This window comes from Medicago truncatula, chromosome 3, assembly GCF_003473485.1.
Source record: "Medicago truncatula cultivar Jemalong A17 chromosome 3, MtrunA17r5.0-ANR, whole genome shotgun sequence".
Classification (NCBI taxonomy): Eukaryota; Viridiplantae; Streptophyta; class Magnoliopsida; order Fabales; family Fabaceae; genus Medicago; species Medicago truncatula.
In genome coordinates this window covers 3,542,201-3,566,783 of record NC_053044.1, presented here as the reverse complement: position 1 = coordinate 3,566,783, position 24,583 = coordinate 3,542,201, and the positions used below count along the sequence as shown (strand labels likewise).

Genomic DNA, 24,583 nt, shown 5'->3' with positions numbered 1-24,583 from the left:
CTGTTATTGACGTCTTAATGTGTGTTTGTTTGGTTGGGTAGTTGGGATGATTCACCTAACTAAAAAACAAAGACATTACTTTTCCCACCCTATGACCTTCTCGAGCCCCATGCAAATTACGAAAATGTCTTTAGGATTATAAAATCCGGAACATGAATGCGTGTTCCGAAATATAAAATTCGGACAACTGCAAAGTATAAAAGGAACTTCACCCCCATTTTTAAAGTTTCACTTTCACCATTCACTCTCTCTCACGTCAGTTTGAGCGGGTCAGCCTTTACTCTAGATGGCTGAGATTCGGAGAGCGCATGGTGAGATATCTGCCGGAGAGGGTGCTTCGTCAGTTTGGGTGGGTTCAGACCATACCAAGACATCCGGTTGACAATGCAGCTCTTGATGTTAATTTGGCGGAGATCACAAACCGCTTTCGCCATGCACTTGATTATGCGCTGACACCTCAGCAGTTGGGAGAGCCTACAGTTCATGGTGTGGAGGCAGAAGATGGATATATCGAATGGTTTTATCGACATTCTCATCCACGCATGACTCTTCATGACATGCCGCTACCGGTGCTGAGGCCACCGGAGCGTGAGATCCTTGATGCGCGAGCTGCTTAGGAGGATGGAGACCTTGTGTACCTACAGCTTAGCGAGAGGATGAGCCGCATCAGAGACCACATCTATGCTGCGATGAGAAGTGTTCTCGTGCCGAAAGGGACCAAGGAATGGCAGCATTTGGAGGATGCTTTCAAAGAGGTGCATGATGGGAAAGTTCACCGTCGCCGGGGAGCTACTGAGGGTGGCAGAGGTGGTGTTGGGGGTATAGTTATTAGGGATTGATTGTATTTTATTTACTTTTAATGTTTGAACATCTTGAATAATTTTTGGTGATGTAACATTTGGATAATTTTAAATGTTATGTAATCTTGGATAATTTTTAATTATGTTTGATTAATGTTATGTTTGCAAAATTATATTTTGTTGATGATTATAACTTCAATTTACTGTTAGAACATGTCAACTGTAACACCCCGTTTTTCCAACATATAAATAATATAAAATAGATCAGAGTTCATCACAAACAGGATGTCACATTTCGTCCTAAAAATAATATTTAACACAATAGAGTTAAAATCCACTCTTTATTTAAATCATCTACTAACAATAATTTTCAACAAGTCGCAGCGGAAAATAATTATTCTTTCAACAAATATTGGCACTAAGGCCTCAACATAAACAACGTCATTAAAATCCAACAAAATTGGTGCAACAATAAATTCATAAAATAATACGTAACAATGGAAAATAAAATACAATTAATCTCCATCATGTTACGTATCAGAGCGACTCCTAAGACGACACAAGAAATCAACTCACATCAGCGGTTACTCCTGGTTATCTGCATGTTACGCACGTAGAGGCAATATTCAAACAGAAGGGGTGAGATTTCACATTCAATAATAATAAGCATATAATTCTATAAAAGAATTTAACAACACAAAATAGCATCAATTCATCATTAACAATACTAATAAATAATGAGTCAAGTAAGAGAATTTAACAACACAAAACAACAGTAATTCATCAACAACAATACTTCACATAATTCCAACTACAAATCATCAATTAATTTTGCTCAACAATGTAACAACAACGACCCAACAATGCACAGCGGCAACTCATGGATGCAACAACGACGACAACTCAACGATGCAACAACAACGACAACTCAACAACTACAATATGTATGTGGTACCATCAGAGCATCAAGCTCTCTGCGTTAATGTCGTAATTCGACTTGACAGGCTACAACCCCCTCGCTTAAAATTAACAGAGCATCAAGTCCTCTTCTCTTAGAATTAACAGAGCATCAAGCCCTCTTCGTTTTAAATGATTATGCATTGACACTACCAATGCAACAACGACTCGCATTATGACTTCATAATTCATCAATCATGAACAACATCATATAACATCATATTCATTAACATATACATTCATATAATAATTCATCAATCATGAACAACATCATATAACATCATATTCATCAACATACACATTCATATAATAATTCAGCAATCATGAACATCATATAACATCATATTCATCAACATACACATTCATATAATAATTCAGCAATCATGAACAACATCATATATCAACATATACATTCATATAATAATTCACCATACATCTTCGTAAAAACATAATAAATTATCCACAAAAGGTTTTCACGTCAAACCAAGGCTATTGGAAAGATAACACAATTATCAATAATTTTCATATTTACACCAAGGCCAACTCAAAACATAAACGTGTGAAACACACGCAAGAACACGAAACAGGGCAGACTGCCACTGAACAACTCGCGAGGCGAGCCAATCTACTCGCTATGGCGAGTTCAACAAATGGACTACTCTCCGTGGAGACTAAAGTACTCGCCGTGGCGAGCTAAAACTGATAGCTCTTGGGAACTTTGACATTTTTCACCCAAAAATCTCATTTTTAACTTCCCTATGCCCAAATTTGATTCCAAAACTTGTCTAAACATTTCTAAACATAAAAAGGCACTCAAAACCATATAAAACTTGGACCAAAACATTATTTTACAAAATCATCAATTTTCTTACTGAACAGTTCACGAGGCGAGTAAAACACTCGCCGTGGCGAGTTGACATCGAGGTCACTTGCGAGGCGAACAAGAACACTCGCCGTTGCGAGCGATGACAAACAGTTCTACGGGAAGAAACCTATTTTCAGCCAAAAACCCAATTTTCAACCACCCAAATCCCAAATTCAATAGGAAACTCAACCTATGTTTATTCTACAATTCTGAACCTCATTCCTTACGTTAATTCAATGGCTTACCTACTCTTTCAACAATCAATCTACAAATTAACCCTAATTTCTATAACATCAAAACTAACAAAACAACATGTTAAACCCCTTTTTAAAATCATACAACCCATTATTAGAGAAAGCTAGTCCCACCCTTACCTTAGATAAGTTGAATTCGGACTCTACAAGTTTGCTCCTCTTCTATTCTCTGACTTCTTCATTTCTCCCTTTTTCTCCCAAAAACAGTTTCTAATTTGTTGTAACCCTAATTCTCTAATGGTCTCATCTATTTATAATCACTAACTGAGTTTGTTTCTCATTTAATCTCTCTTATTCCAATTATGCCCTTATGCCTCATTATTCTAATTTAATTATATTCTATCACTAATAATGCTCATAATAACTACTAATAATTACTAACATATAACACATCACAATTATTCAAATAAATTATACAAAAAGACACTAAACTCGATAAAATAAATAAATAATAAAGGGTTAATAGTGTTTTTCACCCCTGTAATATATGTCATTTCCGGTTTTCGCCCCTATAAAATTTTCGGTTTGATTTGCACCCTCGTAAATTTTTTATTTTCCGGAAAACACCCTTAATAGGCCATTCAAAAACCAAAATTTCTTGAAAAAAAATTCTGAAAATGGCCTATTAGGGGTGTTTTTCGGAAAATAAATTTTTTACGAGGGTGCAAATCAAACCGAAAATTTTATAGGGGCGAAAACCGGAAATGACATATATTACAGGGGTTAAAAACACTATTAACCCAATAATAAAATAGGGTGTTACATCAACAACATGACATGTCTGTTTGGAAGCAAGCAAAATGCGCCAAAACAGAGGCTCAACAAAAACAGCCCTTTTGTTGAGTTTCAACGGGGTGATTTACACATTTCGGATTTTATAATCCGGAAATTCTCTAAATTGTTCGGATTGTATAATCCGGATTTAGGGCTAGAAATGAGTCGAGTTGAGTCGAACTTAGCTAAGCTCGGCTCGACTCGATAAAAATTAACTTGGCTCGAGATCATCACGATCTTTTTTTCAAGCTCGAACTCGACTCGATTCGAGCTCGCGAGCAACTCGGTTCAGCTCGATAGCTCCATGAACCAAGAGAGAGACAAAGAAGAATATGGTTTAAATGAGCACAAAAACAGTTCATTAACCTCTTAATTGTCTAAAAACAACTTAAGTAAACGGATAATAACATTATTAATTAAATTAATAAATTAATATCCCTAATTTTTTGGATTGTATAATCCGGATTTAGGGCTAGAAATGAGTCGAGTTGAGTCGAACTTAGCTAAGCTCGGCTCGACTCGATAAAAATTAACTTGGCTCGAGATCATCACGATCTTTTTTTCAAGCTCGAACTCGACTCGATTCGAGCTCGCGAGCAACTCGGTTCAGCTCGATAGCTCGATGAACCAAGAGAGAGACAAAGAAGAATATGGTTTAAATGAGCACAAAAACAGTTCATTAACCTCTTAATTGTCTAAAAACAACTTAAGTAAACGGATAATAACATTATTAATAAAATTAATAAATTAATATCCCTAATTGTTCGGATTGTATAATCCGGATTTAGGGCTAGAAATGAGTCGAGTTGAGTCGAACTTAGCTAAGTTCGGCTCGACTCGATAAAAATTAACTTGGCTCGAGATCATCACGATCTTTTTTTCAAGCTCGAACTCGACTCGATTCGAGCTCGCGAGCAACTCAGTTCAGCTCGATAGCTCGATGAACCAAGAGAGAGACAAAGAAGAATATGGTTTAAATGAGCACAAAAACAGTTCATTAACCTTTTAATTGTCTAAAAACAACTTAAGTAAACGGATAATAACATTATTAATAAAATTAATAAATTAATATCCCTAATTGTTTGGATTGTATAATCCGGATTTAGGGCTAGAAATGAGTCGAGTTGAGTCGAACTTAGCTAAGCTCGGCTCGATAAAAATTAACTTGGCTCGAGATCATCACGATCTTTTTTTCAAGCTCGAACTCGACTCGATTCGAGCTCGCGAGCAACTCGGTTCAGCTCGATAGCTCGATGAACCAAGAGAGAGACAAAGAAGAATATGGTTTAAATGAGCACAAAAACAGTTCATTAACCTCTTAATTGTCTAAAAACAACTTAAGTAAACGGATAATAACATTATTAATAAAATTAATAAATTAATATCCCTAATTGTTTGGATTGTATAATCCGGATTTAGGGCTAGAAATGAGTCGAGTTGAGTCGAACTTAGCTAAGCTCGGCTCGATAAAAATTAACTTGGCTCGAGATCATCACGATCTTTTTTTCAAGCTCGAACTCGACTCGATTCGAGCTCGCGAGCAACTCGGTTCAGCTCGATAGCTCGATGAACCAAGAGAGAGACAAAGAAGAATATGGTTTAAATGAGCACAAAAACAGTTCATTAACCTCTTAATTGTCTAAAAACAACTTAAGTAAACGGATAATAACATTATTAATAAAATTAATAAATTAATATCCTTGTAATTCCAATGCTATATTGAATCACTGTGCACGCCTCTTTTTATAGATCACTTGCTTTGTATCCATCATAAAACTACCGATGTGGGACATAAAACTGCGCTTAATTTTTTCTGGACAAACAAGCTTAAATCTATCAAGTGCATATGGATTATGTCATACACTTCTCTATCAAAATTATCGTTGTGGGCATTAACATTATTTTTACTCAATTGGACGTTTTTAGTTTATATTGTTAAAGTGGTATGATAAAAAACTTTGACAAAAAAGGTAGAAATAACATTTCATTTAAAATTATTGTAATTGATTTAGCAAACACACACACACACATATATCCTCAACCCGTATTCTCTCATGGTCAGCTTTATGTCGCAATATCCAGAGTGACCTCCAGGAGTGGTTTGAATATTTTAATGACCGATGAGAATGGCAAAAACATGGATAGCACTTCGAATGTAGTTTACAAGGAGATTTTCCGCAATCTACCAACCTAATGTCTTATTTTATTGTAATTTTATCATAAACTTTTTATTTTGTACCACAGGCACTTTTTATTCTCAATATATTTGCATGTTTTGTTTTCAGTTAATATGACCCGGGCGACAGCACGGTGGATGGTCTAGTATAAGTAATACAAAAGTTCACAATGCATGCCATTTTTGCCTAAACCCTAAACTTCTCAGCGGGAATTCTTTCAATTTAAACCATTTAACGCTAAATTTGAATTTCAAATCATATTGTAGTGGATAGATAGTGGATATTTATGATTGTATTGCACACAACCACAATGTTTTGGTATTCCAATCAGTATTCAATTGCTTGCCGTTTTCCAAAACAAGAATTTCATCAAATTTTGTGTTTTAATATTCTTTATATTCAACCTCTAATGAACCGTAAACAAACTCTTCTCCTTTTCTTTTTGTCATGAAATCAAACATGGCTTTCCACCATAACATCCCATCCATGCTCTCTTATAACATGTTGATTGGTATGTTTTGGACTTTTTTTATATTAACATCAAGCTCAGAAGTTTTGATGGATTTCACCCCCTCTGCCTCTGCTGATGCTGGAGATGCGTCTGCTATAAAGACTGTCAAGCTCAAATGTGTTAAGATTGAGAAAAAGGACTAAGACTATGAGTCCCTTTTATCAGTCCTGTCGGTTTTGAATTTTGTTGCTTTTTTAATGTTTGTTTAATTCCAAAACTTTGGTTAATATTGAGCGTACAACTCAATTTTTTTTTTAATTCTGTTCAATAATTGTCCTTATACGGATTGGTCGATGTAGACTTTTGGTTCGAATGTACTCATCTCTATCTATTGATCAATGAATGTTATTTCTAATATGTTTTTATGAGTAACAAGTAAATATAGATTATGAAATATAAATGGTGCATGGACTAGCATATTCTGTGAAGTAAAATGTGTATCCTTCTTTAGAAGTTGCACTTATAGATCAAACCTTTTTCGAAATTTAATTTTTTAACAAGTAAATAGAGCAAAAACATATTTAGATCAGAACTGTGATTCTTTCCATTCTTCTTTAGTTTTTTAACGATGGCTAATAATTAATCGAAGCCTACTAAAATTAATTATTCTCAACTAGAAAAGGTGTATTATTTACAAGATAGAGGGTTCACTCATCCCATGTTTAAAGTTGTGTTCTGCACGTAACATATTTAATATATTGTTTAGTTTACATATTCAATTCACTATTTAGTTAAAAAAAATACCTTTGAATAATTAATTTACGAAATAAGGTAATGTGCCGTCTATTGGAGATAAGGTATACATATTTGGGTTCAAATAATGACTTAAAGCACTACCAGAAAATTGTATATATTAAGGCTCAGTCATGACTATTTTTATTTTACTTTTATATTGTCTATTTTAATGTTTAGTTTTGTCTATATAATGTGGGAAATTAAAAAGTTAGATATGTATGACCGCAGGAAAAAAAAAAAATATCATCATCAGTTTGTTTAATATGTTTCCCATGAAGACACACTTTATATAAGATAACTATAACTTATTCCTCACACCTATATATTGTTGGAACAAAATATGTTTAACATTACCCTTTGAGAGTTTTGATGATAACAAGATATTAAAAATTGTCAATTGGATATGCTAATATTTGTTCAAGTGTACAGGACCATAGACAGAAATTTGATATCATTATTACTATTTTTTTTTTTTTTAGGTTTAGTGTAACATGTAAATATAGCATTCTGAAATATTTTTTCTTTATATCTATTACATTCATTCACCATAAATATGCCTCTCTTCTCTCTCTCTCTCTCAACAGTTCCATCCCTTGTTTGTTGTTGGACTTTACTTATGTCTTCCATGACTGTATGGCAGCTAGGCACATGTGTTGTGTTGTGTCTGCTTCATATATTTGTCTCCATGAATTTGAAAAGAAGGAAAAACAATCATACATTTTCTATAATCGGCTTATTTTGCATTCTGTACTTTTACAATTTGTTTGTGTTTCTGTAGATACTATTTGAGTTGTTAGCCAAGGGTGGAAGTGTCAAGGAACTCATGTTAGTTTTATTTTTCCTCTTTTATTTACGTTTCTCCAAATGCAGGTAATGAAGGTATCTAAAGGCAAGGCAAATCCAGGTCTACTTAATAAGATTCTCTTGGAGAAATCGAATTCGAAAAGCTGATGTTAATAGATTGCTATGTGCACGCCTTCAATCTGAATTGTCGGTGCTACATAGTTACTCATGCGCTTAACATACAAGTGTTGATCATGATAAAATTTCACCTGACCACTACACAAATTGCAAATGAAATATAAAATTGGAAGGTTTTTGTGTTGCTCATTGCAATACAAGGTTAGTTAAATATTGGTCGATTAGTTTGGCCGATTTTAGAAATAGATTTTGTGCATTTTGAGTTCCAGAAGGATGAAGTATTTCCATTTCAACTGTTGAAATTTGGCTGCTTTGTCCTTATTTTCATCTATAGAGGATTAATAGGTCAAAGTAGCTTCCCAAAACATGTGGTTTATATCCCAATTAATTTATTTAACATTTCTGCATCTATCATGTTCTTTGATTATGTAATGAGAATAATTTGGTGTTCTCTTTTGCCTAAACAACAATAAGAGAGCAAATGTAATGATTGTTTTTTTTTGAAGGAAGCAAATGTAATAATATTATTTATATTTATGTGATTCATAGTTTATTTGTGTATTACAAATATATGCGTCTAGTTTATTGGAATAATGTATGCGTTTAATTTACGATATGTGTTATTTGAACAACCATTTAGGTTATAATTTCTAGGACAACCATAAAATATAATGTGAGTATAATAGATAAAGAATGTAAAAATATAATGTAAGTATAAGAGAAAAAGTTGTCACAAAAGTTATACAAATATCATTTCTCTTAATTTAATTTAATAATAGAAAATGTAGCCTCGCTTATTACAACATGCGTTTAAATGGATTTGGGATTGGTCGTGCTCACACCAAGTTTATTTAGGATCTGCATACTCTACAGATTGCCCTAGAGCAATGTCTATTTGGATGTATGTTTCTTCCACCTGTCTTAACAATTTTTACATGTAGGATTGTTACGTTTGGTTTAAAAACCATACTACTAAGGAGGTAGATACTAAGTTCATAGTAACTTGTTTTGAAATTTGGAGAAAAAATGAAGAAATTTTCTATTGTGTCAACAATATAATCTCTTATTGTGTCTCTATGGTTCACACTCTTGGTACCACCGGTAAGTATCATGTAGGTTCCTTGGAATCCCCCTAAAAACTATAGGAAGATCTCTAGATGGTTCTTATGGAAATCCCAATAATGCCTTGAGAAATGATAGATGAGGTTCAATTAAAGGCTTTTTCTTCTTCTTCTTATGGTAGAGCTTCTAATTTACTAACTGAACTTTCAACTACATGGATATGACTTTATCCTGCTTCGGACCTTGGGTATGGATATATCATCACGGAATCTGACTATCATACAGTTCTGAATCTTATTGAGGGTACTAATCAGAATGACTTTCATCCCCGTGCAAACTTGTTTTCTCTCGTTAGAAAATTTTCTTCTCTTCATTGAGTGGTCTTCTTTAATCATACTTTGAGATAAGGCAATGCATGTGTTGATTGATTGACCAAGTTTAGTGTTAACAATGTTCATTCCTTGAAGATGTGAATGTCTCCTCCTGAGTTAAATATCACTCTGTTTACGGATACCTCTAGGATATTTAGGTTGCGGATGGCTTAGTTTTTTTTCCCCTTGATAATTTTTTTTTTTTTTTTTGCTTTTGAGTCTAAACGTAATTTTTACAACGAAATTGTATCGTTCAGCTCATTTTTTAGTTAAATCAATTTTACTGCAGAACCAAACATGCATTAAGTCGTTTTTTTGGTTTATGGTTGCCTCTCATACTTCTTTTATAGGTATGCTCCCTTCTATAAGAGTTCATTCTATTATCCTCAACTATTTATTTTTCTCCTTATACCACATATTATCTTCACTTGATTCAATAAATATTCTAAAATATACTGAAGATGTCAAGCCTTCTATGATATATCTCACTTGACATATATAACAGCAACGAGGCACCTTCCATACACGCAATTATAATTAGTTATTTTTACGATTTTTTTTTTAGAATCCCGTATGTGATCAAATAATGAATGTGTTCTTGTAAAAAAAAAAAGTTGTACATCAACATATAATGAAAACTCGTGACATTGCCATGTAAACTCATTTTATAATCACAATTTAATAATAACTATAAAATACTTTCTTCAAAAAAATTATCTATAAAATACTAAATATCATAATTTAATTTTATTCAAGTGTATATGTTTTATGTCATTTTATATTTACTAGTTAGTTAAAATTGATGCACGCTTTCATTTTGTTTTCTGTTTCCAAACATCAGAACAAGAAATAGTGAAAACTTACAAAATAAGAAACCAAGTGGGAATGACAAATTTTGTAAATAATAATAAAGACGAAATGAGGAGAATACGTTTCTTCAAACCAATCAAAATTATTTTCTTGTATTTTTAGAAGATTCTTATAGTGTAAAAAAATAATATGATAAGCAATCACAATGATGAGCGCAAAAATTGTTAAAATAAATGCAACACAAGCAAATTTTCATGTTGATTTATAGCCAATAAATAGATCAAACGTGTATAATTGACATCATTGATTAATAAAGAATATCATATTTTAGTTTTACTCAAGTGTATATTTCTCTTGAACTAGGGCTGTGTTTGGCAGAGCCCTTCTCGTTAATTCGGAGGTCCGATTACAGACTTGATAATTTTCATTTAAAAAGAATTGAAAAAAAAATCAACACTATTTATAGTGATAGACAATTAAGTTGTAGTTCAATATATAAACAATGCTTCTAATATGACTTTTACCTACATATAAATAGACATTTACTTATGGACAATTCATAATTGATAGCAAAATTGCTGTCATCCAAACTTTTACCTACCGAAAAATGACATTTAGTGACGGATTTTGCCGTAGCTACATCTTTTTTTTTCTTTCTTTCCTTTATTTAAAATTGATGCCCCTCTAAGTGTGAGGCCCTGTGCCAAGGGGTTGGTTGCACTTGGCCAAGGCCGGCCCTGGTGTTTGGTAACATGATAAGTTAGTTTATAGCTTATTGAATTTGTTTATAAACTTGTTTCATCAAATTAAACGTGCTTGATAAACAGGTTTTTTATACCAGCTTATAGCTTTTCTTCATATTATAGCTAATAACTATAAAATACTAAATCGTCATACAAAGTTATAGCAGAATCATACTTAATGCCCCAAACTGAGTGTTGTTGCATGTTCCTAATGCTTTTTTTTCTTTGTTATTTGAAAATATAGTAATACTAGTCTACATTGTTTTTTTGTAAAAGTTCAAAAATAACCCAATCCAAACATTTTTTTAAAAATAGCTTTACTTTCACACAAAAAAAATAATCAAATCAAACCATGATACAACTTTTTTGATTTGTTTCTAAAATATCATTACAAATATATATATTTTGTATATAATTTTTATTCTTTCCTCTTTCCTCTTTTTTTTTTTTTTTTTTTTTTTTTTCATTTATGATTATTTTGTCTGAATTAAGTATCTTGTATGATTTATTTTTGGAGAAATGATATTTATACAACCATTTTTTTTTACAATTTTCTCTTTCATATTCACATTACGTTTTTATTTTATCTTCTCTATTGCTTTGATTTTTGTGTCAATACCTTATTTTCTTTACAAATTTATGATTATCCTAAAAATTGTCGTTAAAATGGTTGTTCAAATAAAACAACTCTTAATTTTAACAGACTAATGTTTAATTTTGAGAGACTAATATTTAGGTGGGATCCTTTAAGAAGTAGATAGAAAGGAGTTGATCAGGTCTTTGAAAAAAGATAAAAAATCTAAAAGACTTTTATTAAAAGGGAAGTCTTCTAAATCATCTTCCAATATTTCTTGTAAGATAAATAAAGCTTCTTTATCAGCAGGATCAGGTAACTCTGGTCAGTCTAAGGATTGGGAGAATTGGGTTGTTCTTCATGGAAATGCGAAGGAAGTGGAGGAAGATATTGTAGAGGTGGGAAAAAATATTGGTATTTGGTGTAACAACAGTTTTCAGGCTCTTTCTCGAGGAGGAGTACGCGGAGGGATGGAAGGTAGTGGGGCGGGGAGTTCGAATGTTTAGCGTGGTGGGAGCGGTTGGGGAGGCGTGTGGGGAGTTGTTGGTTTCTTATGAAGATTTTATCTATTAATATTAGGGGGCTACGAGCACCCGAAAAGAGGAGGGAGGTTAACAGATTAGTCGCCGAGAGGAAGCCGTCAGTGTTATGTTTACAAGAATCGAAATTGGAAGTGGTTGATGAGTACTTGTGTCGTTCTCTTTGGGGGCCTGATCCCATGGCTTTTTCTTTTAAATCTTCAGTTGGTGTGTCTGGTGGCATTATTACGGTGTGGGATCCTAGTGTGTTGGATGTTTGGTTGACGGTAAATATTGCAAATTGTTTGATAATCAAGGGGTCGTTTATTAAAAATCATGAAATGTTTTGTTTGGTAAATATTTATGCTCCTTGCAATAATAGGGGGCGCCAGATTTTGTGGGAAGCTATCTCTAATTTATTCTTGGATCATGGTGCTGTAGCTTGGTGTGTGCTTGGTGATTTCAATGTTGTGCGTTCTAGTGAGGAAAGGAGAGGCCGAATTGAAAATACAGTTTCTGCTGACTTTGACAATTTCAATCAGTTTATTGACAATAATTCTCTCATTGATTTACCTTTGTGTGGTCGTAACTTTACTTGGTATCGAGGTGATGGTGTTTCGATGAGTCGGCTTGACCGGTTTTTATTATCCGAATCTTGGACGACTTTATATCCTAACTGTATACAGGTCGCTCTTCATAGAGGGTTGTCAGATCATTGTCCTATTTTGTTAACTATTGATGAGGAAAACTGGGGGCCTAAACCTCTTAGAATGCTCAAAATTTGGGCAGATATTCCAGGGTATGGTGAGTTTGTTAAAGAAAGCTGGCAGTCGTTTCAGGTTCAAGGTTGGAGTGGTTTCATTCTGAAGGAAAAACTTAAAAGCTTAAAAGAACGGTTGAGGAATTGGCACTTGAATCATACACTTAACATTAACATTAGGATTCAAGGGGCTAAAGCAAGAATGGCGGCATTGGATGCTCTAGGAGAGAATTGTTCTCTGAGTGATGAGGAAGTGAACGAAATTCATATGTTATCGGCTGACATTATGACTTTTCCGAAACTTCAAGCTAGTATGCATAGGCAGAAATCAAGAATTAGCTGGTTGAAGGAAGGGGACGCCAATTCAAGGTTTTTTCATGGTATCATGTCTTCCAGAAGAAGATCGAATTCTATCATTTCTTTGGCAACCGATGATGGTAATATTGAAGGTGTGGGGCCTGTGCGTCATATGATCTTTCAACATTTTCAAAATCACTTCAAGAGGTGTCCAAAACCGCGGCCAGATATGAGTGGTTTGGTGTTCAAACCGTTGTCGATGGTGGATGGGTCGGATCTCATCAAACCTTTCCTGTTAGAAGAAATTAAAGCAGCGGTGTGGGATTGTGATAGTTTTAAATGTCCCGGACCAGATGGTATTAATTTGGGTTTCTTCAAAGATTTTTGGGAAATCTTAAAGATTGATTTATTGAATTTTTTTGCGGAGTTTTACCATCATGGTAAGTTAACTAAAGGCCTTAATTCTACTTTCATAGCTTTGATTCCAAAGGTTGAAAGTCCTCAAAGGGTAGCGGATTTTCGTCCTATAGCCTTGGTAAGTAGTGTTTATAAAATTTTATCTAAAGTTTTGGCCAATCGATTGAGAAAGGTGATTGGAAGTGTGGTGTCTGCTTCTCAGTCTGCTTTTATTAAGGGTAAACATATTTTGGATGGTATTCTGATAGCAAACGAATTGGTTGATGATGCAAAGCGTAATGATAAAGAGTTACTTATGTTTAAAGTGGATTTTGAAAAGGCATATGATTCGGTGGACTGGAGGTACTTAGATGAGGTGTTGGGTAAAATGTGTTTTCCGTATAAGTGGCGTTCTTGGATTATGGAGTGCGTTACAACGGCTACAGCTTCTGTGCTAGTGAATGGCTGTCCGACTGATGAGTTTCATTTTGAAAGAGGACTTCGTCAAGGGGATCCTCTTTCCCCGTTTCTGTTTCTGTTAGCTGCTGAAGGCCTTAATGTGATGATGACTGCGGTTGGCTCAAATGGTTTGTTTAATTCGTATACAGTTGGGACGCAGGTACCTGTGCCAGTGTCTCATCTGCAGTTTGCTGACGACACTTTATTGGTAGGTGTTAAGTCTTGGGCTAATGTTAGAGCAATGAAGGCTGTCCTATTATTATTTGAAGCTATATCAGGTCTGAAAGTTAATTTTCACAAAAGCATGTTGTTTGGAGTGAATATTTTTGAGTCTTGGTTGCATGAGGCAGCGGTGGTCATGCATTGTAGGCATGGACGGTTACCTTTCATTTATTTAGGTTTGCCTATTGGTGGAGATCCTCGTAAACTTCTTTTTTGGTACCCTTTGGTTGAGAGAATTCGTCGGCGGTTATCCGGATGGAAGTCTAAAAATTTATCGTTGGGTGGTCGGTTGGTTTTGCTTAAGTCCGTTCTGTCGTCCATTCCGGTTTATTTCCTTTCTTTCTTCAAAGCTCCCTCAGGTATCATTTCTACCCTTAATTCTATTTTTATTAATTTTTTCTGGGGTGGTGGTGAGGATTCTAGGAAAATTTCTTGGATTAAATGGGATAATATTTGTTTGAATAAGGAGAATGGGGGTTTAGGAGTGAAAAGATTGCGGGAGTTCAATATGTCTTTATTAGGCAAGTGGGTATGGAGGGTTTTGGAGGATAAGGAAAGCTTATGGAATGTGGTGCTGCGTGCGAAATACGGAGAGTTTGGAGGGAGGGTGCGGTTTTGTGAGGGTGTTGGGTCGATTTGGTGGCGTCAGTTAAACCAAATTAGAGCTGGTGTGGGGTTGGCTGAGAATACGTGGTTGGTTGATAACATAGGCAGGAAAGTAGGTGATGGGAGTACCACTTTGTTTTGGGAGGATTCTTGGTTGTTAAATGTTCCGCTGGCAGTGGCTTTCTCTAGACTTTTTGAGTTGTCAGAAAATAAAGGTGTGACGGTGAGGGAGATGTTTTTGTTAGGTTGGGGGGTCGATGGGGGGGCTTGGAGGTGGAGACGGAGATTATTTGCATGGGAGGAAGAGTTGGTGGAGGAGTGTGTGGAGCGGTTGTCTAACTTTGTTTTGCAGGTAGATATGTCTGATAGATGGGTGTGGAGACTCCACTCGTCACAAGTTTACACGGTGCATTCAGCTTATTCTTACTTAACAGCGGTGGACACTAACATCACTGCAGATTTTGATCAATTTTTATGGCTTAAAGCGGTACCCTTAAAAGTTAATATTTTTGTTTGGCGGTTCTTTCTGAATAGACTTGCTACAAAGGATAATCTTCGCAAGAGGAATGTTCTTGAGGCTATCAATGTTTCTTGTGGTGCTTTATGTGGTAAGGAGGAGGAAAGGGATCATTTGTTTTTCCAATGCGATTATTATGGTCGCTTATGGCTTATGCTATCCGATTGGTTAGGTTTTGTTACGGTTCTCAATGGCAATTTATATACTCATGCTAATCAGTTTTGCGCTCTAGGAGGTTTCTCAAAGAATTCTATGAAAGCTTTTACTATTATTTGGATCTCGGTCTTATATACTATTTGGAAAGATCGCAACAGGAGGATTTTCCAAAACCAAATTGTTCTTTTGGAGGTTCTACTTGAAAGAGTCAAACTTCAAACGTTTTGGTGGTTGAAAGCTAACTACATCTTGTTCGTTTTTTATTACTCTTATTGAAGAAATAATCCTATACCTTGCTTACAGGTTGTGTTGTAAAGTCTGATTATGGTTTTGTTTTATGGCTATCATAGCCTTTTTGTATTGTATTTAACTTTCTCAGGTTTCTTTAGCACATCTTGTGCTTGAGGGACTGATTTTATAATATATTTCTATTAGTTTCTTAAAAAAAAAAAAAAATCTTTACGTCAGATTGAATATTTTTTTTGGTAGATATATGAAAGATAAAGCCATTAAATGGAGGTACCGGAGTTCGAACCCCGATCATAGTATCAGACCTAACAATTTATTTTGCGTTAGGATTTGTGGATTAAATATGATTTATTTCCGTGTTTACATAGTATAAGCACACGAGCGTATCTATATAGCTTCTTCAGTTCGAGAATTCATTCAAGTACGCTTTTCTCTTTCTTCTTTCCTTCCTTCCACCGGTCAACTCGTTCATTCTCCTCTGAGTTAACTCACCTCCCGCAGGTACTCTCTCTTTTCCGATCATCAATTCAATTTTGTTCACAAAATTCACCAATCTCAATTTCATTCACAAAATTCATCGTCTCTATGTAATTCATGTTCTCAATTACCGTTTTTTTTTCTTCTTCATGATTTTTTTAATATATTTTATTATTTTGGATTGAATTCGTTTGTTGAAACAATTCTTGTGGTTCTATGCTATACTTCAATTTGTTTGTTGAAAAATTGTTGTCCTTATATGTGTCATTCTTGATTCTTGTGTCATTCTGTCCTATGTAGTACCGTCACTTCTGATTAAATGCGTGACAGCTCTGTTTGTTATTTCTATTTTTCGGTGTCCAGGGGTGACCTTAAGAATGTGCTAAAAAAAATATAAGCAATAGCGAGTCAAAAATAATTGAGGTGTTTGGCTCAAAATTTGGTCCAAATACATAACTTTTTTTGACTCACTTTTGCTTATTTTTGTAACCGAGGGTATGTGTATTACGGTAAAAAAATTCATACAACTAACAGATCCAGTCGTATCTATAAAAAAATAAAACAGACTCGGACAAATGAGCTAAAAAAATGTCATAGGATTGTGTGTAATTGACATTGTTATTACACTGTTAATCGTTCACACATCTTTCACTTGAAGTTGTTTTAAAACAATTGATGACTAGTTTGTGTGTGCGCTTGCATGTGTGTGCACTTGCGTGCGTGTGTGTGCTCACGTGCATGCGTGATTAATAATAAAAATAGACAACCAAGTTCAAACTTCACACACGTCACTCAAAATGGATGGCATGCCGATGCCGATGCTACTTTTTTCTAACAATTAAATGGACATAGTTCTGTGAAGAATTGATAAAGGATTATCCAAAAAGCTAGTTTCTGTAGGAGAGTTGTCTGAGATGTAGTTTAGACCAAAATCTTGATAAAATTAATATCAGTGTGTTTGGAAGTTTCACCTATGGAAACTCGCATTGAATTCGAAGATATGCTCACAAGAATTGCTTTATTTCCATCTCTTAATCTTCTATATTTCCTTTGTGTTAGGTTTGTTATTTTTCAGCGGAATCATGTAAGCTTTTTGTTATTTTGTGAGTTGTTAGTCAGGAGAGTGAATTTTAATTGCAATGGAAATCAACACGGCATATTTTTCTGTTTTTTTAAACCTTGTGATTTGTTCAATGTTTACAATTTCATGATTATTTTATACTTCATATCAGCACTACTTAAAGAGAAGCACATTACATGTACATGTCCATGTCCATCATTTGTTGGACAATGAATCACTGACACTTGATATGACACTCAAAAAACTGAGCATGATGCACATAGTTTACCCTTGGAATAACTAAATAAATTGGTATATGATATCAGGCCACATCTTAATAACATCTTTGTAGGTAATTTTACTGAAATGTTGAAAGTATTGAATTTTAATAACCTATGTTTCTATCTGTTGAACTTTCTATTATTTATAGGTGTGCATTTTCTCATACTTGTATTTAGTACTTTTTATGTGTATTTTGCTACTTTGTTTTATCTATCTCTGTTGCTGTCCTGTTGTATGTGTCCTGGGTTTTCTACATGTCCTTCTTCAATTCATTTATTTTTATGGTTATCTTATTCCTCTGACAATATTGTTTGGTCAAATTATATACCTAGAAAAAAAAACCAAGCATTAATTGTTAGTAAACCTATTTTAATGATATATATTTTTTCTTTTAAATCTTACTCCTTTTTAACTATCCAACCTATATAGAAGTATTAATTAGCTCAGAATTTGGTTGGTAAACTTATCACAACCCTGGATTATCTTTTGCTGCTTCTGGTAAGTTACTCAAGATAATCTGTTATTTTTGGGGTGGGTGTATGAGTATATTGTGGATCTGGTGTTAAACATCCATTCTTTGCTTCACTGGGTTTACATGTTCATTTCTCTTTGTAATTCTATTGTGTTACTGTAATACTTTTTAGGGTTTAAAAACTTGTATTATTCCTCTGTTGTATTTCTTACGCCTTGTATGACTTTCTTTTTGTCATTAATTAATTCTACACAACATTGTCTGTCTTTTCTCCACCTCAAGCTTGTTAGTAGATGTTGTGTCAAAGGGGTTTTTTATTTAAATCCCACATTGAGTAGCTTGAAGAAAAAAGTGGTAGAGATATTGTTAATATGGAGAGTTATATTGAGTTTTCATCACCACAACAACTCTAGTCTTTTGGGTGTATTGGGGATTGGGTAGTTGTGTGTCTTGAGAGAGTTTGCAATTTTGTCATTGTAAAAATTGCAATTGTGCGAGTCTGAGAGGGTTTGCAATTACGTTGATTGGGAACTTGTTGTCGCAATATTATCTCATCGGTACATTCCACATGTTATTTTGAGACCTTCAAGGATGGTATTTAGATTTTAGCATCAGTGTATGCCTCAAGTACCATTCCTCCATTTCTCTCGAATAAAATGTGTTTTCTTGGTGTTCCCTTGACGTACTGTAATATTATTCAATCTGCTGGATCCAAATGAACAAATTCAGATATGCATGAATTGGCCAATAACACTTCATCTGCTATGTTTTTTCGTTTGCAACACAGATGTCTTCTCACCGTTAATACATTTGCGCTTTTTCAACACCATCATCTGCTTGTTTAAGTCTCATATTAAAAATCTAACATATAGCGTATCGGAAGGCTATTCCTTTTAGGAGATACGTTGCATATTTCTTGTTGGATGATATAAAAATATCTTATATTATCTTGATATAGTCTTGTAGTATCTTAGATTATTCTTTAAAATTAGTTCCCATATTTCTTAGTTATTATTATGATTTGTATCTCTATTGGTTAGGATAATGAGGCTTGTATTAGTATAAGGAAGCGGATAACATGCACCACTTTTTAGTGGTGCATTGGTGGGGTAGTTACAGATATTCCCCTGTCATTCTAAAATAAAACAAACAGCAAAGGAAACAACAAAATATAAAACGGCATAAGCTTCAAAGCATCTGCCTTGCCACCTCCTTGGTCTTCACAACCATCACGAACTTCACTGCAGCTTCTCGATGACCTTCACCCTATCTAGCAGAATCATGATTAGAATACCTCTGCCACCAAGAGCCACTGCTATGAATTGAAACTGATAATATTTGTAATCTGGGAGTTCTCTCTCTCTCTCTCTCTCTCTCAGTTTCCCTTTGATAGTTTTTTTATGATATCCTCTAACCACTTCTTCGCGGGGTCATCTTTCTGGCATTTCTAGAGCCTCTGCACCATGTTGCCTTTCCAACACTTAGAAGCTATCTTGTGTCATCTTTTGTGGTTCATGTGAACTATCAATCAATTTACTTTGTTTTATTTATTGGTGGTTACAGTAACATTTTTCTTTGGAAACTTCCGTGCTAAGTATCTGCTGCATAGTATGGATCAGCAGGAAGAGAACAAGATAGGCACTGAGCTTAACGTTGATCAAGAAGAGAGCAGATTGGACGCTGAGCATAATATGGATCAAGAAGAGGTCAAGATTGGCACTGAGCATAGTATGGATCAGGAAGAGAGCAAGATGGTCACTGAGCATAACATGGATCAAGAAGAGTCCAGAGTGGCCACTGAGCATAACATGGATCAAGACGAGAACAAGATGGGCACTGAGAACAATTCGAATCAAGAGAGCAGGATGGACACTGAGCATAACATCGATCAAGAAGAGAGTAGGATTGACACTGAGTATAACATTGATCAAGAAGAGAGCAAGATGGGCACTGAGACTCATCCTGAATTTTCTTCTAATCCTAATCCTCAGTCATCAGAAAATGATGACAACAAGAAGGATACTCTTCCTCCTGAAGGATCTGGTAAACCAGAGTTGAGTGAGAAGGTTACTCCACAATCATTGAAGGCAAAAAAAGTTGTTAAGAAATCTCTGGTCCCTAAACTTAAGGCCAAGAAGAACAATGGTTCCCCTAAGATTGTGAGGAAGAAAATAAAGAGGAAGAACAAAAAAATAGGAGACAATGCTGAAAGCTCTCACAATGCAGATGAGAAACTAATTTCAGGCAGTACCCAGCAGAATGAAACTAAGGACGAACCGCCTAAGGAGAAAAATCAGGAGGCGGAAAACAATGAAGTGAAGGTAAGTCAGAATATGAGCAATAATGACAAAAGTCCTATGGAGAAGAGTCATCAGGATGAAAAAGATAAGGAGATCAATCTGTTGGATAAGACTGAACAAGAACAGAAGAGTGAAGAGAAGCACAAGGAGTCAAATAAGGGTTCTAGGAGGAGAAAAAACAAAAACAAGCCAAATGGCACGGAAAAGAGTCCATCAAATGACAAAAAGAGTGAAAAGCTTGGTGGTCTCATCTTTATGTGCAGTGCTAAGACAAAGCCTGATTGTTTCCGCTATCGTGTCATGGGTGTTTCATCTGCTAAAAAGGATGATGTTCTACGGATCAAGCCTGGACTTAAGCTCTTTCTTTATGATTTTGATCTGAAGCTGCTATATGGAGTTTACAAGGCTTCATCTTCTGGTGGCTTGAAGATTGAACCTAGAGCTTTTGGTGGCAAGTTTCCTGCCCAGGTTGCTCTCTCTCTTATTTTCCTAGCTGTTTATTCTGGCCGGTCTTTATTAATGATGGATTATATGCTGATAGCTGATGACTTCAGGTGCGGTTCAATATTGTTTCTGATTCTTTCCCGCTGCCGGAAAGCATTTTCAAAAAGGCTATCAAGGATAATTATAACGCAAAGAACAAGTTCAAACCAGAACTTACTGTTGCACAAGTGAGAATCAAATGTTACCTCTTGGTTTTCTGTTTTTTTATTGCTATATCATGGATGATATTCAAATGTTCTGCTCCAGGTTAGGAAGCTCACTAGACTTTTCCGACCAGTTGGAGCTCATTCAGCAGTGCAGCAGCCTGTTTTTTCTCATCCAAAAGCAATAATTCAAGAAAGGGAGGCTCCAGGTCAGGTCAGGGGATTTCAACACAATTTGCACAGGGAAAGAGCTGTTGGACATCAACTTGAGCGTCGAGAGGATATTCCCCGTGATTCATTTCTTTTGGAGAATAATTATCGAGTTTATGATCGAAGGAATGTGGCTGCTACTTCTCATGTTAATCCTGTAAGGGAACCTTATGAGAGAGATTATGAAAACCGTCTCGTGGAACCTCGCTACCAAAGCAATGTCCCCGTTCATGTTAAAAGTTTTAGAAGGGATCCCATTTATATGAATGACCGTGAACAGCTGAGCTATACTCGTGTTGTTCCTGACCATATAAATGATCGTTATGCCTATCAATATGGTGCTTCATCTAGGGATGAATACTTGGCTCCTTTAAGGAGAGAGGCCGTCGCTCCCAGCTCGTATTTGGTTGGGGGAAGACCTTTTGCCGAGACTGATAACTTGCGAAGGAGAGAGATCGTTGAAGATAGGCATTACTCAATATATTCTGCTGCTGATGCTTTACCTGATTACCATCAAATGCAGCCATATCGCGGAGACAAGTTGGAAGCCTCGCCTTTACGAGTTTCATCTCGTTACTCTTTAGCTGGCCCTTCATATTCTCGTCGCTGACTTCAACATGCAATTTGAATCCCTTGGCATGTCTTCCTTTTGACTATCTTTCATGTTAATTATTGACTGAGATATTTTAAATTCTATGAATCATACATAAATGCTTAGGTCCCTCTGGATTCCGAACACATTTCTTCATTCAGTTTTAAATGTTGTTTAATGTACGGATCAACACAAAAATATGTCAATTTACGAACCAAACTCATGGAACTTTTGATGAGGGGGGCTGGTTTGATGTCAATTGGTGACTACTGATTTGAAAGAGGTTTGGAAGTTAAGCACTGTATAGTGGTTTTATGGAGGTAAGAGTTTTAGGATGAATACCAAAACCTAATAAAAATGAATGCCTGCATTATTTTTCTAATATTGATGATGAACTCAACAGATGGAAGGAAATTGATTGGTTATGGGATAGCGCGGTGCAAAATGTGAAGAAGTCACTATTTTTTTGGACATCCCATATTTTCTAACACACTCTCTCTCTCTTAAGGCGTATACACTCATGAGGTGTCTATCAAGCATTTTCCTTTTTGTAATTCGGTCAATCAGTATGAGATTGATCTCTTGATTCATTCATCACTTCCCACAATTGCCATTTTCTTTTGCTTGTCATGGCTTGTGCATCATTTTGCTTTATTTTTATTTTCTTCTTCTAACAAAATGGTAGTTTTTCAACTAAGTTGCTTGGACTCTAGTGGCAAGGAGCTCCTTCAAAAGGACGTACACAGGGAATACCGGGTTTGATTCCTAGAGGGAACAACACTTGGCCAGTGCGCATGCCTCTACGCACGAGCCGGATTAGTCGCTCACCTTTGGTGGGTCGGAAACCGGTGCGAAAACCAACAAAAAAAAATGGTAGTTTTTGCTTCACAATGTATTCGCATTCACAATCAGAGTTTGATTTTGTTCGTTTCCACACACATTGGATGTGCTCTTCATATTCAATAAACCTTGATGTATGGAATGGTAACCATATCTTGAAGATAGATAGGCATCTTGACCACTGAGGTGCACCACTTGAAATTTGGTCCACTACTATTTTTTACTTTCTATTTAACATTTAATTATTAGGTGTTCCTCACACAAGTTGGTTGCACTCGTAGGTGTTATCAAATTTTAATGGAATCTACTTTCACTTCCCAATTTTTTTAAAAAAAATTTCTTTTTAAAAATCACTCAAGCTTTTACCAATTTAGGCGGAGAATTTTTTTTTATTTTTTTCTCATGTCTGGATGGTAAATTCGAAAATAAATAATCTTTCTTTCCCATAAGTTAAAGATAAAAAAAGATAAGATTTTGAGTTTGCCCATAAAAAATTTAAAACTTTATGTTTACGATTAATGTTATTTTCTTTCATTATTATTTTATATGAAGATGAGGTGTTTAAGGAAATGGCTGTTGGTGATTATATAGTAATTCATCGTATTTAATTGGTGTTAGTTTCATTGTAATTAAATAGAGTTTTTTTTAGGGGTGTTTCATTATAATTAAATGGAGTTTTATGTTTATTCTTGTTTAATTGTTGTATAATTTTAAGAGTCATGTACGAGGGTGGTTTTGTTGAATTTGAGATACGAAACCCCTTTGTTATAACCAATTGAAAGCTGTAAGATAATCTACGATTTTTTTCTCAAAAAGATAATCTATAATTTACTACGTAATGAAAGTATATTTTACCAAAAAAACAAATGTATGAGCAAAATTAGAATGGATATAACTTGAGCTGTGACATTTTTATTTTTGGTACACAGTTTTACTTAAACTAGATTAAGACTGCAAGTTGCACAGATGGAATAATTTTTTGTATTTTATTATCTTTGAAAGTGATATATCGTGTTTTGTAAGTATAAGTGATATATAATTTAAAACTATAGAGTGCTACAAATATAACTAATTTTGTATATGACATTCTTAGGGACCAAATTGGTAGTTCTTATTTCTCAAACACAAAATGGATATATGTATTTTTTGTTAGAGACAAATTTAGCTATTTTGTCTAAGTTTTTATTGCTTTCTTGACAACTACTTGATGAAGTGGAACATTGTAAGTTTTTTCTAAAAGTAGTGGAAACTAATCATGCCCTTGCTCCTAATAAAAAGAAAAATGCCACATTATCCAAAAAACTATATCTTACTATCGATAGAATGTCTTACTATACCAGATGATTTACGTTGATAAATGATAATAGCATGTATGAGCAAAAGTTGATAAGTCATGTAATTATAATGACTCCTACATCAAATATAATGTAATTGGTGCTGAGTACATTTATTTGATACTATATTATTTCTTTAAAAGGCCAAAATGGAATATATATATATATATATATAAAATAAATCCTTGGTGTACCAAAATGACTTATTAACAAGACAAAGTTCATTGAGTTGAAGTTTGAGAAAATTGTTGTATTGTAAAAGTTTAAAATGTGGCATTTTGAGCATATTTTAAATCAAAGAATATTTTATTTTATACTTTGTCCGCTTTGATGAATTTACTTGTTTACCCTTTATATTTCTTGTTTATTAAGATTTAGGGTTTATGTTGCCAAACAAAGTAGGATTCAACAAGTGCAACATAACATGTCACTAAATTTCGACAACAAGCATGCTCCTTCTCCAAAGGTGAACCTCAATGGAAGGAAATAAAAGGGAGAATGAGGATATGATGAAGGTGGCTGCTAGGGCTCTCAAAAATAGGTTTACAGCATCTCCTCTGGTATATGTCAGAATTTGTTAAGGTTGTCCTTTATATATTACAACTTTTTTGACATTCTCTTCTATTTTGAGATAC

At 34.7% G+C, this 24,583-nt stretch overlaps 1 protein-coding gene across 1 annotated transcript; it reads left to right on the top strand.

Moving 5' to 3' along the window:
* Positions 1–16,090: 16,090 nt before the first annotated feature.
* LOC25488603 (uncharacterized) lies at positions 16,091–22,156 on the top strand. The gene is made up of 4 exons (XM_013603495.3): positions 16,091–16,235; positions 19,589–20,793; positions 20,880–20,996; positions 21,076–22,156. The coding sequence occupies exons 2-4, from the start codon at positions 19,636–19,638 to the stop codon at positions 21,790–21,792; spliced, it is 1,992 nt and encodes a 663-aa protein (XP_013458949.1). The 5' UTR covers positions 16,091–16,235; positions 19,589–19,635; the 3' UTR covers positions 21,793–22,156.
* Positions 22,157–24,583: the final 2,427 nt, after the last annotated feature.